General features: G+C 37.5%; 1 protein-coding gene across 9 annotated transcripts in view; it reads right to left on the reverse strand.

The window, feature by feature from the left end:
* CDC42BPB (CDC42 binding protein kinase beta) overlaps nucleotides 1-14,500 on the reverse strand; it is a 140,778-nt gene that overhangs the window by 43,552 nt on the left and 82,726 nt on the right. For all 9 annotated transcript variants that reach the window (XR_006282312.1, XR_006282311.1, XM_038404546.2 and 6 more), the window contains 6 exons: nucleotides 11,938-12,186; nucleotides 10,857-10,936; nucleotides 6,276-6,442; nucleotides 6,087-6,179; nucleotides 4,400-4,515; nucleotides 1,594-1,836 (listed from right to left, as the gene is read on the reverse strand). Coding sequence is in view for 7 of the 9 variants with exons in the window: in XM_038404546.2 (XP_038260474.1) it covers nucleotides 1,594-1,836; nucleotides 4,400-4,515; nucleotides 6,087-6,179; nucleotides 6,276-6,442; nucleotides 10,857-10,936; nucleotides 11,938-12,186 (948 nt within the window). In the remaining 2 variants the exon portion in view is untranslated. The remainder of the gene's footprint in view (nucleotides 1-1,593; nucleotides 1,837-4,399; nucleotides 4,516-6,086; nucleotides 6,180-6,275; nucleotides 6,443-10,856; nucleotides 10,937-11,937; nucleotides 12,187-14,500) is intronic.

The raw sequence follows: 14,500 nt of genomic DNA on the forward strand, positions 1-14,500 counted from the left end.
ACAAAGTAAAACTATTTCCACATGGTATTTCTCCCCCCCACCTCACCCCCCACTGTTCCTCTGATATTCTTGTTAACTGCTGGAATTAGCCTACCTTGCTTGTCACCATGCAAGGTTTTCCTCCTTTCCCCCCCCCCGCTGCTGGTGATGGCTTATCTTAAGTGATCACTCTCCTTACAGTGTGTATGATAAACCCATTGTTTCATGTTCTCTGTGTGTGTATATAAATCTCTCCTCTGTTTTTTCCACCAAATGCATCCGATGAAGTGAGCTGTAGCTCACGAAAGTTTATGCTCTAATAAATTTGTTAGTCTCTAAGGTTCAAAATCATGGTGACTATTTTAGCTGCTACACTTTGAATGGACCTGAGGGTCAGGAAACCAGAGTGGAAGAGTTTTGCAAGCACCTATATAGGACATTATGAGGGCCTGGATGGAAATGTTGGAAAAGGAAAAAGCATCAACATTTGGACACAGCCGAGATGTTTGGGGGAAGACAGAGGGTGGGGTCAAAGAGGATAACAATGCCCTTCGACTTATCGCCACCCAATCTTTTGCTCACGACTGAAATGTTTTCTCCCAAGCCCAATTGGCCCACGATGCTCTAGCCTTCAGAGCTCAACCTTTTAAATTTTCAAACAAGCACGGCTGTTTGGGAGGAGCTCCCAGTGAACATCCACAAAGCTAACATGATCCTTCCTTGAAATCCCTCCTTAAAACTTCTTTATCATGATGCGCTTTAAAAAAAACAAAACAAAAAAACCCCCCAAAAAAAAACAAACAAAAAAACCCCAGAGGCACTGATATTGTCCAGCATTCTGATCAGCACTGCCCCATTGTTTCCTTATACTTCCCTTTGTGTCTGTATTTACCTGTTGTCTCTTATCTTATACTGTAAGCTCTTTGGTGCAGGGACTCTCTTTTTGTTCTGTGTTTGTACAGCACCCAGCACAACAGGATTCTGCTCCACAATTAGTGTTCCCAGGCCATATGGTAATACTACTACTAAAATGATGGTGGTTGTGTAGTGAACTTAAAAATGAACTGATTTTTAAAATTTTTTTTAGCTACAATTGTTACAAACACCTACTAAAATAGCTAATTGAAAATTAAGAGGAAACTATCACTTCCAATTTGCTTATTTCCTGAATTTGAGAGCACTTTGCTTAGTCTGTTTTACTGTTTCCCCTGTCTTTCATACAGTCATGGAAAAGAAACATTTAAAAGAGGAAACTGGCAGGAGTACTCAGAATAAACTGCTTTGACCTTTGGAATTTACTAGATTTCAAACTGACTGCATCTCTTGACATTTTTAAAGAGAAGATGAGCATACAGCAAGAATATATTTTCACTAGATTACAAGCAATTCAAATACTTGAGAAAAACACAAAACTATCTCCTTCACAAACTACTAAATATGTAAGATGTACTTTGTAAATAAAATAAAATGAGCTAGAGATGTCAGGCCAATTTACAGACCCAATGTAAATTATGGTTACATTGTGTTTGTTTTTTTTTTAAACTTTTAAGTATGACTTAAATGAAGTGTAAGAGCAGCTGAAACATGTTAGCCTTAAATATTTTGCCAAGTTACCTCTTTTCTGCCTCTCTCAGATTTACGAATTTCCTGTCTCATAGAATCAATTTTCTGCACAATCACTTCCATCTCTTCCTCTTTGTCACGAAGCTGTCGAGAGAACTTCTGTTTCTGAGAGCGCAAGTCTACCATTCTCTCATTGAGCTCTGAAAACTCCTGCATAGCTAGCTTTCTTTGCTGATGGGCATCCTTCAGTTCTTTGGACTGTGCCTTTAATCTTTCTGAAGCTTCCACAAGTTGCTGGTAAAATTTAAAAAAGACATTAAAAATCCACATCTCCTCTTCAAGGAAAAAGCACACTGAATAAGACAAAGTCTTAAATTTAAAATTAACCATTATATGTACTTTTCTAATTTACAAAAATCCTGTCTTATGCAGAGTTTAAATATTGTGCTGCTTCTATTTTGGCATTCCTCTGGGTAGCTGTGTTATTTCACATGTCTCTCATGATTTGTACACACAAATTAGTCACTTCCTTTCATTCAACCATATTCCATCTCCATAATAATTTCTGGCTGAAGAGAAGGCACAAAATGTACCACCAGCCCAAGGCAGTTCTCATCTTAATGCCATGTGCTTGCATAATAGCACCACACTTAAAAAACACCCCATAAATTCCAGCATATACAATGCCATCAGATGAAGAGTCAAACTCACAAATTATGGGTATAAGCACTACAAGCTCAGCAAAACGTGTGAAATTCTTTGTGGAATCTTGCATAAGATTTTCTTAGACAAAATTATGAAGAAGATTTAATACTTTGGTGGAGAGCATTGTAAAAACCACACTTCCTTTGTGGGAAGAACCTAACGTAGACACGAAAAGCTTACAATACAAAACAGTGTATACTCCATAATACTTGGTAATGAACATACATGAGAAATGACAGAACTGTACACCAGCAGTTAGGAAAAAACACATTTGTATCTTGACTAGTTCCAGCTTCAAGTTTTTGCCATGATTACTGAAATTAAGATATTCAATGACCTGCAAAAGGGTGTTCAAGTCAAGAGGAGCAGAACTGGCTAACTCTATTCACATCATTTGGTTTATAAGCTTTAGCAGTGGTTCAGAGAGGCAGGGAGGAAGAGAATTTAAAAGAACTGCCTCCTATGGTGCAAAAAGTTTCTTCCAAAATAAAAACTTGAGGAATTCTGGTCAGTGGGTTGCTTTCACTAAACTGAAATGCCAACTGAAAAATATGGCTACTCAAACTTTCCAAACCCAATGCCTAGGACCCTACCAAATGCATGGCCATGAAAAACACGTCAAGAACCATGAAAACTGGTCTCCCATCATGAAATCTGGTTGTGTGCATGCTTTTACCCTATACTATATAGATTTCACGGGGGAGACCAGCGTTTCTCAAATTGGGGGTCCTGACCCAAAAGGGAGTTGCTGGGAGTGGGGGGGGGTGTCAAGGTATTGCCACCCTTATATCTGTGCTGCCTTCAGATCTGGGCGGCCAGAGAGCAGCGACTGTTGGCCAGGTGCCCAGCTCCAGAGGCAGCACCCCACTAGCAGCAGCACAGAAGGAAGGGTGGCAATACTATACCATGCCATACTTCCTACTGCAGTGCTGCCAATGGCAGCTCTGCCTTCAGAGCTGGGCTCCCGGCCAGCAGCCACCACTCTCCAGCTGCCCAACTCTGAAGGCAGCACCGCTGCCAGCAGCAATCCAGAATTAAGGGTAGCAGTACTGCAACACCCCCTCCACTCACAATTCCTTTTTGGGTCAGGACTCCTACATTTACAACACTGAAATTGCAGATTTAAATAGCTGAAATCATGAAATTTACAATTTTAAAAATCCTATGACCGTGAAATTGACCAGAATGGACCGTGAATTTGGTAGGGCCCTACCAATGCCCAACACTAGCCATTTGAAAGCATCTCAATGAAAATACAGAGTAACACTTTAAAAACACATCATGTATAATTAGTTACCTTGAAATAATTAGACTACTCTGGTGAAATAAGAAGAGTCTAAGTGCAACATTTTAAGATAATATACTCTACTATATTTTTAAAAGAACAGCACGAAAGGGTTGAATTATGCGCTGGATATAATATATGTAGTATTGCACACTAAAGCAGGACAACAATCTTAAAAAAAAATTCCTTTAGATGATATAGCGGTGGCATATTGTTCCTTTATCAAAAAAAGTTAAATTTTAATTTACTGCAAACAGTGGCAGTGGGCTCAGTGAGGAAAAGTTATCTAGCTAAACTTACTGAATTAAATATTTGTATAAAATACTTTTCAGTAAGTCTGGAATTTATTATTAGCCATAGATTTACAATTTGAAAACTTCAGTGGATATTCCAAAGTCTTGAGAGTAAAGAAACAGCCAAACTGATTCTGCTTTAGAAAGCAATTTTATTTATTTATTTTTAACAGTTAGGAAACTGACCTCCACACTCCTGAATACATCAAGTCTTTATAAATTATACTTGGATTGGCCAAGGCAAACTAGGTTGTTTTCCCTGACTATATGGCTTTTCAACTTTCCACTATTTCATGAGAAGTATCATGAACATACTAAAAAAAGGAAGAATAGATGAATGCCTTAAATACTAATAAGAAAGCATGTTTTTTTAAATTACTTGAATACCTACCAACATGCGATGTAGAATACGTGTCTCCTCGGACAGCTATTTCTCATCTTGCCACTCTATTACTCATTAAATGAATGGGTGGAAAAGCATTGTTTCAAACATTAAGGGAATACTGCCAGTTGGACAAATCTATCCTTGAGCTACCTGACGTGAGTGTTAAGGGTATGCACTTTGGACCATTACCTTATGAAGGTCCTCCTTCTCTTGCCTTATTGTTCTGTACTGCTTTTCAAGTCCTTTTAGCCTGTGTGTGTAGTCTTCATTTTCTTGGTGAAGCTGTCGTTCTATCCTATTTAAATCTGTACAGAAATTCAAACTAAGTATACTTGGCTCCCAGATTTACACCAATAGCATAAGCAGCAATGTTACATGAACAAACCACTAACTTTTGCCAGGAACTTGTTAGAGAGTTTAAATATTTCTTCTTCTCTATCTCCCCACTCAGGAGAGCCTTCTAGCCAACCTCTGTTCACTGAGGATTCACCCTCTTTTTTATTTTTATTCTTTTGTCTCTGCCAAGAGCCCTGATGTCATGGAGACGGACATTTCTCCAGATTAAAAAGTTTGAACAGTGGTTTTTGGGGGTCAATTAATGCTATCCTGCAAAATACAGGAATGGGTTTTTAAGCAGGGCACAATACCCAAATTAGGATCGATTTTAGGATGGCTAAATCTAGAGAAAGACTGTTAAGGAAATGACCATTGATACTGAAGTAATAAATGTTGTAGGAAGGAAGGAAGATTAGTCATGGCTAGGATAAGGACTTCCCCATGAATGAGTGTGGGATGAAGCCAATGAGTCAAGATGACGACAGAAACTGGAGGCCAGAAAATTGCGTGCTACATCAACATGGATGTTCACATCTTCAGTGAGGAAGATGTCTGAAGAGGAAAAAATTTGATTTGAGCTAAGAAATCTGGAAGGAAGGCAGAGAGGAGGCTTTTAGGAAGTGGAAGATGACAAGATTGAGGGCTGTGGAAATTTGAGAGTGATTGCTCAAACAAACCTACATCTTGCTCTTCCTTTCTTTATAGTAATAGCAACTGAGAGTCTCTCTTTAGTAAAGCTTCATTAAGACTAAAAGTCTGAAAGCTCTCATTCCCTTTTTTAAAAGTCTTCTAAAACTGATCTTATGTTTTCTGGGAGATGTTTACATGGATGAACAAAATAGGGTGGTCAAACAGCATAGTTTCAAATAATTGATTTGGATCCAACAGTTGTCTCTCTCTCAGGTAAGACTTGAGTAGTTGCCTTTTTCAACTTGTCAGTCTTAGACACTGCTAGATGAAGATTGAGTGGGCTTCAAAACAACCATCAATTTCTTTTTAATTCTCCCCTTAAATATACTTAAGACCAGAAAAATGCCCCTTCTTTCCATGACAAAAAAACAAGACTAAAAAGTACAAGAAAGATCACATTCAGAACATATCAAACTGAACCTATCTTTCCATTCCTTCTACTCTTGGTTCCCAGTGGAATATATGCTATCGGGCTCAGCATGGATGTTGAGGGGGAAAGTTAAGAGTTTATTTGTAAATACTGAAATCCTGCTTAATATAAGCATTCCAGTAGGTATCCTTTCCTTTTATTATGACAGGTTTCAGAGTAGCAGCCGTGTTAGTCTGTATTTGCAAAAAGAAAAGGAGTACTTGTGGCACCTTAGAGACTAACAAATTTGTTAGTCTCTAAGGTGCCACAAGTACTCCTTTTCTTTTTCCTTTTATTAGCATTCATCAAAAACTCTTTGTACTGAATTAAACTTAAATTGATAAAGCCAAGCATTACTGCTACTGAGATATTAATATTAGAATTAAGTTACTACTTGAAGCATACCAGTCAGAATATCTGCCAGTCATACCAGACACTTACCTGTTATTTTTTTGTTCAAACGTTCAATTTCTTCAGTTAGCTTCTTGATTTCTTTGTCAGGATCTGGACCCAGCACTGGCAGCATAGGAGATTCTTAAGTTGAATAAGAAAAAATATCAGTCAAACTAAGAGCATTCTGCTGCTTTTCATCATCTGAATTGCAAATCCTAGTAAATGTCCACAACTAACCTTGCAGTTTTCTGTACAAATCCAGTTTTTCTTCCTCCAGTTTTCGTATTCTCCTTTCATAAGCTTCTATTTGCAAGCTGTTCTCTTTGTCATGTTGCACATCCATCTCTTTGGTTACAGCACCAGACTGCATTACACTCCTTAAAGAGCCTCTATCAGAAAATAAGCTGCAACCAAAACATGAGTTAGAAAATACATCACTGAATATCTTACAACAGTATTTACAACAAAAAGCAGATAAACAATAGCATCATTCTTCATACAAAGATGAATTCATCTTATCCTATTTTACATTTGCATTCCAACACTACTCTGAACTGAAGCAGGCTCTCTTCCTGATATATCCACAATTCAGAGCTCTAAGTACATACCACATTCTTCAGCATGGCACAAAATCTCTGATAGAATTGAGGTCAACTCCATTCTTCAAAATGTTCCAGTTTCATGCTGGAATTCAACAGTTACACCTAAATTTCTGAGCACAACACTTAATGTAGTGTTATTGTATATACTGCTGCCAAGATTTTGCAATTGCTCTCATGCTTTTCTATTCCATGCAGAAAAACTGTGTCTTCACCATTGCCTTCCATTTTTGCCCATCTCCTGCTGCAGTCAGCTTCTTCCTATGCCATTTTAATAGTTTTCAATTCTGCTTCCATTATGCATTTCCATGCTATCCGTGGTCTACCTTGTCACCTCTTGTTCTAGGCATTCAAGTCCAATACTCGCCTTATGTTACTCAGGTCATTCCTACATATATGTACTAACCATCTCCATTTTCGTTCTGTAATTTCCTGTCCTATCGGCTTGTTTCATCCTCCTCCAGAGTTCATTTGTGATTTTTTTCCCCCCGGCCATCTGATACTGGGATTTTGTCTAAGGTAGCTGTTTATGAAAATTTTGGAGGACAGAAAGGTTTTAAGTTTCCAAGTTTCATATAGCAAGACTAGCTTTACAATGGCTTTAAATATGCAAAGTTTAGTTTGGAGGGCAAGAATTCTGTTTCTCCAGATCGGCTTCAAAGTTACAAAAGGTATTTTATCTGGCTTTTGCTATTCTAGCTTGAATGTCTTGGTCTGTTCCATCCGTAGTACTTACAATTCTGCCAAGACACGTGAAGTATCAGACCTCTTCTATGTTTATACCAGACAGTGTTATTGGCGTTTCTTGTTGTGTGTTGATTCCCATAGTTTTAGTTTTCTCAATGTTGATTTTCAACCCTACTAATTCTGCATGTATCTGGAGATCATTTGTTTTGACTTGTATATCTCTATGCGTATGGGATAGTGAGTTGATGTTATCTGCAAAGTCAAGGTCCTCATAACTTGTGAGTGAAAGACTACTATACATCTCTTGGTTGCTCTGTGATCTCTCGTTACCCAGTAATGATGCACATAGTGGCCAGGAATGGCTTAGTCATTTCACTGTTATGTATTATTTGGCATGTCATACTTCCATAGAAGCTTTGAATGATGTTCACAAATTTCAGAGGGATTCTATAGTGGTGTAACAACTTCCATTAAACTGTTTTATCTACTATATCAAAGGCTGTTTGGAAATCTAAAAAAATTCATATAAAGTGGTGACTGCCATTCGATCAACAGGTCTGATGATATGTAGGATTACTATTTGATCTATACATGATTTCTCCTGTCTGTTCTTTTTGTAACCTGCAACTATCACTTTTATTATTATTATAGACAAAAAGAAAGTAAATATGTTACTTGGGATAGACATCAATCAAATACCCCTCCAATTTTTACGAGATCTCTTTTCTTTGGCAGCTTCACCATACGACTCTCTTCCCACTCAATTGGTACTTTTTCTTCCCATATCTTTTGTAAGAGTCCTACCAAAATGTCTAGTGTGTTCTTCAAGTTTGCCTTAAGAACCTCCATTAATGTTATCTGGACCTGGTGCCTTTCCACTTTTTAACTGACTGACTGCCCTTTCTACTTTTACTCTGGTGATAGGTCCTAGGTTGACATCCAGATCTTCTCTTTTCTCTATATCTGGAGAATTGGCCACTGTTTCACCATTCAGAAGTTGACTAACATACTGCCTCCATATATTTAATTGTTCTGATTTTTTTTTATTTTATTATTTTTTTTGTTAAGTTGCCCTCATTGTCTTGATCTCAGTGATTGGTATTTGTTTTTCTGACAACCGTCTAATGAGCTGTACTGTGTCTTCATGTCATTTTGTGCTGCAACAGTCTGTGCATCTATTTTGTCTATGAAGTTTTGTTTGTCTCTCCTAACGTTCTTTTGGCCTCATTGTTCTTTACAATATATTCCTCCGAGAGTCACTCTGTCTGTGTTCTTGCTTGATTTAATTTCAGTTCAGCTGTGTGGGTCTCTTCTATTTTCTGCTAGGTATTCACAGATAACCATTAGTTGTGATGTTTCTTGCTGACTCCCAGCACTTCTTCACAAGTTTTAGTGAAATTTTCCTTTACTCATTTCCATTTACCTTCTAGTATTTCATTATCTCAATCTTCAAGCACCTAGTACCTATTTGCTAGCACAATTCTAAACTCTTGTTTTGTTGTCATCTGTTTTAGCTTGATGAGTTGTAACATAGGCATCTCTGCTGTTCAAGTCTTCTCTGTTTTTGTTTTACTCCTCAATATTGCTACCACTAGGGCATGGTCTGTTCCCACATCCGCCCCATTCCTGCTACAAACATCTTCTAAAGTTCTTCTCCATTTGTACTGCATTGTAATGTGATCGATTTAGTTCCTTGTTCTGTGACCTGGTGACCTCCATTTTGTCTTATGAACAGTGCAGTGAGAGAAGATAGTTCCTCCAATAACCAGGTTGTTCATGCCAAAAAAATCAGCACACATTTCACCATTTTTATTCATTTCACTGAGGCCTTGTTTCCCCATAACTACTTCCCTTCCAGGGTGGTTGCTCCCAGATTAGCATTCACATCTCCAGTTAATAGGAGGGCATATCTTTTCGGGACCTCGTCTATTAAGTTGTGTAGATGCTCACAGAAGTTTTCTTTCCCCCTTTGGCTAGCTTGATTTGCTGGAATATAACATACAATATTGGACACTCATGTAAACTTTGCTGTTATAATCCTTTCTGAAACTCGTACCCAATCTGTCAGACCCAGGCCATCTCGGTGTACATCACTGGCACTCGACAGCCCAGAATATAGTAGGATGATGAATTGAAAGTTCTTTGTCCTGGTGTTACCCATCTCATTCCTTTTAGGCCTAGTATATCTAATTTATATCTGTACATTTCTTTTGTTACTTGGGCCATTTTACCAGGCTCAATATTGTCCATCCATTCCATGTACAATTTTGGTGAGGGATTTAGAAGAAAGCAAATTTATCAGTGGAGTAATTTCCTTTGGGGTTTGGCCACTTTGCATCATCTCTCTTCTAAGGTCTATTTGAACTGAGTTGAGTTGGATTGACTTTGTAGAACTGATCAGCAAGTATAGGTTTTCGTAACGACTTTTTTTTTTTTTTTTTTTAATATATAGAAGCAGATCATTAGTTCACTCCCACCTTTTACCAGGAGGGCTGGTGAACTGCCTTTAATCAGGCTCCTTCTCCAGGTTACACAATAGATATCCTTATTTGACTTGGCTGTGGAGTGAAGAATAAAATTTCGAAAAAACACTAAGGCACCTAGGAGCCTAATTCCAATTTGCTTTAAATAGGACTGAGGAGTCTAAATGACTGAAGTGCTTTTGAAAATCTTGGCTCATCATATTCTTAGAATGAGGAAACTCTCAAACAGTCATTGCTAAAAGGTAAACTATCTGAATAGCCAACTTGCTTATTGCTGCGCAGCCACACTTTCCTAAGTTGGTACTAGGAAAGATGGCCTATTCATAACCGTACACCAAATACCTACGCAAGAACAAAGAAACAAACAATCAAAATAGATGTTAGCAGGATTTGGATACTTTCTGCACATCAAAAATTGCTGCTTTGATTCCATTAATAAAAATCAGGTGCACTGCAATTTTGATATTGCTACAGCTTCTCTTTAAAATTAGACATTTTTAAAAGAGCTATCAAGCCAAAAACACCGCAGAAAATGTGTTGTCTAGGTCTAACTGAAAACTAAAAAATTTTACCAAACAAAATTTAATCCACTGTCTCAAATGTAGGGGAAGTTACATCCCAAAGAGGGACTTTTTAAAGAGAAGTTCAATAATGATTATATCAACTGTAACTACTTCATGTGATGGTACAATAAAAAAATCCAAAATACCAGCATTTCTTTTGGTCCCCCAGAAAGCAATGTTTATATTCTGTTGCTCCCAGAATTATTGCTGCACAGGTAAACACTATTCCAACATCTAACACCACAGCAACCATACAAATACCACAAAATAAAAGAGCCACAAGCATTGTAAGCTCTATTTCAAATACATGAAGAAAGATTAAATATAAACAAACACCTTTAATTCTTGTATAGTCTAAGCAAAAATTTTCATGTACAGTAAAAAAAATTTTATCTACACATTCTTCAGTGTGCTTGTGAAGGTAAACTTCTAGGTTTAGCCCTATTTGAGTGATACATGTAACAAGCAACTGTTTCTTTTGCCTACCTGTCAGTTGTATATGTAAACCCGACAAAAGGTAAATGTAATCCAGAAAAGCCAGTATGAGAACCTGGTGGCACGATTTCCTGCATAAAAAGAACATGAGTGAAAACCAAACAATGTTTAAAAATCTTAAGTGCTTTTTTGTGCCTCAGTGCTCAGGAGGTCAGAATAGATGATCATAATGGTCCCTCCTAGCCTTAGAATCTATGAGTGTGGTATCAGAGGTGAACTTTTCTTAGAATGTATTAGGCACACAATATGCAGTTATTCGTTGAGTACAACAATTTCCCACAGTTCCAAAATCCCTTATCCCAAATATGGTCATTCACAATGCATTATACACATTGAAAACTCTCTTCTTATCCACACTCCATTTAAAGGACAATTCTGTATGACAAATCAAAAACGCAATACATTCGTAATAAGTTTTGGTTTTGCTTTTAAAAGACATTAAAAGTGAAAAGCAATGGGGCACCACAATGAATGGTGTTAATATTCTAGCTCTTGTGCCAGACAACCCATCAAAATCAAACCCAGTGCTCCTGTGTATTATGACTGCATACTAGCATGAGACAAGCTCACGTGCACATGGCATACCCTCCCTCTGCTCTTCTTGCCAAATTCATTCTTGTAAGCTATTAGGAGACTGAAATTGGGAAAAAAATTCTATTCTCAAATATTCAAAAAGCAGAAATCTTGTTAACTGCAACCCAAAGCTGGCTCAAGAGGCAGAGATGAGTGCAACATGATCTCATGTGAACTGGATATTTGTGATCATCAACTCAGAGCTTTAGGTGTGGCTTTGATTAGCAGCACATCATCATACTCAGTGTTACATAACATTTCAATGCATATGCACAAGTGGGTGGACTTAAAAGTTGCAGGAGAAATGTAACTCAATTTCATGGCTTCTGTGGGTTAAAAAGCTTAACTTTGTTGCATTAGCATAGTGTATCAACTGTTATGCTTTAGATATTTTTATTAGAACGAAGTAGAAACAAGATGCTCACATCTGAACTAGTAGTTTTTACTGTTACTATACATACAGAAAGGACATAATTTAATATTTAAATGAAAGACTCACAGGATTCCTCAATACATCATCATCTACATCAAAGTTTGATGTGTCAGAAGGACTGCTAACATCTGGAATATAAGGTGCTTCTAGGTTTCGAATATTATCCCAATTAAGTCCTTTAAAAAATGCATGCGACTTGAAATCCTCTATTCCATTCTGTCCTAGTCGACATTCCCTACTACAGATAAGTCGCTGAATAAGGTCTTTTGCTTCTTCAGAAACATCTGTCACATGGGATGGAAATTGAAATCGTTCCTAGAAAAACAAAATAAACCTCATTTGAGAATTTGATACTGGAAAATTTCTGTGAAAAGGAAAAATACAATTTTTACAAGCTTTTTGGTAAAGAAGTTAAGTTCTAGACTACAGAAATGACACTGGGAAACTAATAGTTATAGCTACCATTTTCAAGTCTGTTATGAGCAACAGAAGTCTCATCATGATGAACCACAGAATCAAAGAAATGTAGGACTGAAGAGACCTCAAGATTATCAAATCCAGCCCCCTGCACTGAGGCAGGACCAAGTATACCTAGAACGTCCCCACCAGGTGTTTGTCTAACCTGTTCTTAAAAACCTCCGATGATGGGGATTCCACAACCTCTCTTGGAAACCTATTCCAGTGATTAATTATCCTTACAGTTAGAAAGTTTCTCCTAACAGCTAACCTAAATCTCCCTTGCTGTAGATTAAGACAATTACTTCTTGTCCTACTTCAGCAGACATGGAGAACAATCAGTTACTGTGCTCTTTATAACAGCCCTTGACATATCTGAAGGCCTATCAGGTCCCTCCTCAGTCTTCTTTTCTCAAGACTAAACATGCTCAGTTTTTTAAACCTTTCCTCACAGGTCAGACTTGCTAAACCTTTTATCATTTTTGTTGCTCTACTCTGACAATTTGTCCACATATTTCTTAAAGTCAGGTGTCCAAAACTGAACATAGTACACCAGCTGAGACCTCCCCAGTAGAGTGGGACAATTACCTCCTGTGTCTTATGTATGACACTTTTTCATACACCCCGGAATAATATTAGCCTTTTTTGCAACTGCGTTACACTGTTGGCTTGTACTTCATATGTGATCTGCTATAACCCCCCAGATCCTTTTCAGCAGTACTATCACCTACCCAGTTATTCCCCATTTTGTACATGTGTATTTGATTTTTCTTTCCTAAGTGTAGCACTTAGTACGTGTCTTTATCGAATTTCATCTTTTTGATTTCAGACCAATTCTCCAACATGTCCAGGTCATTTTGAATTCCACTCCTGCCCTCCAAAGTGCTTGCAGCCTGTCCCAGTTTGGTGTCATCCACAAACTTTATAAGCATATTCTTCACTTCATTAGCCAAGTCATTAATGAAAATATTGAATACTGGACCCAAGACAGACTCCTGCAGGACCCCTACATAAGTCCTCCCAATTTGATAGTAAACTACCCTGAGTACAGTCTTTCAAACAGTTGTGCACACAACCTTATAGTAATCTCTATACCACATTTTCCTAGTTTGCTTATAAGAATCCCTTACTAATATGAAGATATATCACATCTATAGCTTTCCCCCAACCAACGAGGCCAGTAACCCAGTCAAAGAAGGAAATTAGATTGGTATGGCATGATTTGTTCTCAACAAATTCATGTTGGCTATTATTTATTACGTTATTGTCCTCTAGGTGATTACAAATTGGGTTTTTAACAATTTTTCCTGTACCTTCCAGATATCAAAGTTAGGTTGACTGGTTTATGATTCCCCAGGTCCTCTTTGTTACTGTGTTTAAAAACTGGTATTATATTTGTCCTTCTCCAATCATCTGAAACCTCACCTATCCTCCACGAATTCTCAATGACAGTTGTTAATGATTGCTTCAGCTATTTCCTTAAGTACTCAAGGATGAATTTCATCAAGCCCTGCTGACTTGAAAAATCTAATTTATCTAAATAGTCTTTAATCTGTTCTTTCCTTATTCCAGTTTATGTTCCTTTCTCCTTGTTGTTAATATTAATTGTGATAAGCATCTGGCCACTTTTAACCTTTTTAGTCAAGCCTGAAGCAAATCCTCAGCCCTTCTTGGTGTCAACCACTATTCGCATTCCTTCCCTGCTAAGTAAAGGACCTACACTTACCTCCATCTTTCTCTTGCTCCTACTACATTTAAAGAATCTCTTCTTATAGCCTTTTATGTCCTTTGCTAAGGGTAACTCATTTTACAGTGGAACTTTATCCAATTTGCTACCTTTTTCAAATCTATTTTATCCATTCCCCCTCTGCTTTAATACATTATCAACTGGTTTTAATACATTGATTGTAAATACATTAACTGCATGGTGAAAACTGAAGCTTTTAACTTTTAAATTTTATTTTAATTCTGTATGGCACACTAATAGAGTATGAGGCACTAGGAGCAGATCTTCATTGGTAAACACTGTCACAGCTTCACTGGCCTACTAAGACTCTAACCCTTGATGTTTCCATTGCTTGCCAGAAACATGCATGATCAGGGTCTTACAACTGTGGTTCTTAAGCTGACACCACTCTTTTAAAAATGTATTTTTATGATATTTTAAGTTTTT

Source organism: Dermochelys coriacea, chromosome 6 (genome assembly GCF_009764565.3).
Source record: "Dermochelys coriacea isolate rDerCor1 chromosome 6, rDerCor1.pri.v4, whole genome shotgun sequence".
Classification (NCBI taxonomy): Eukaryota; Metazoa; Chordata; order Testudines; family Dermochelyidae; genus Dermochelys; species Dermochelys coriacea.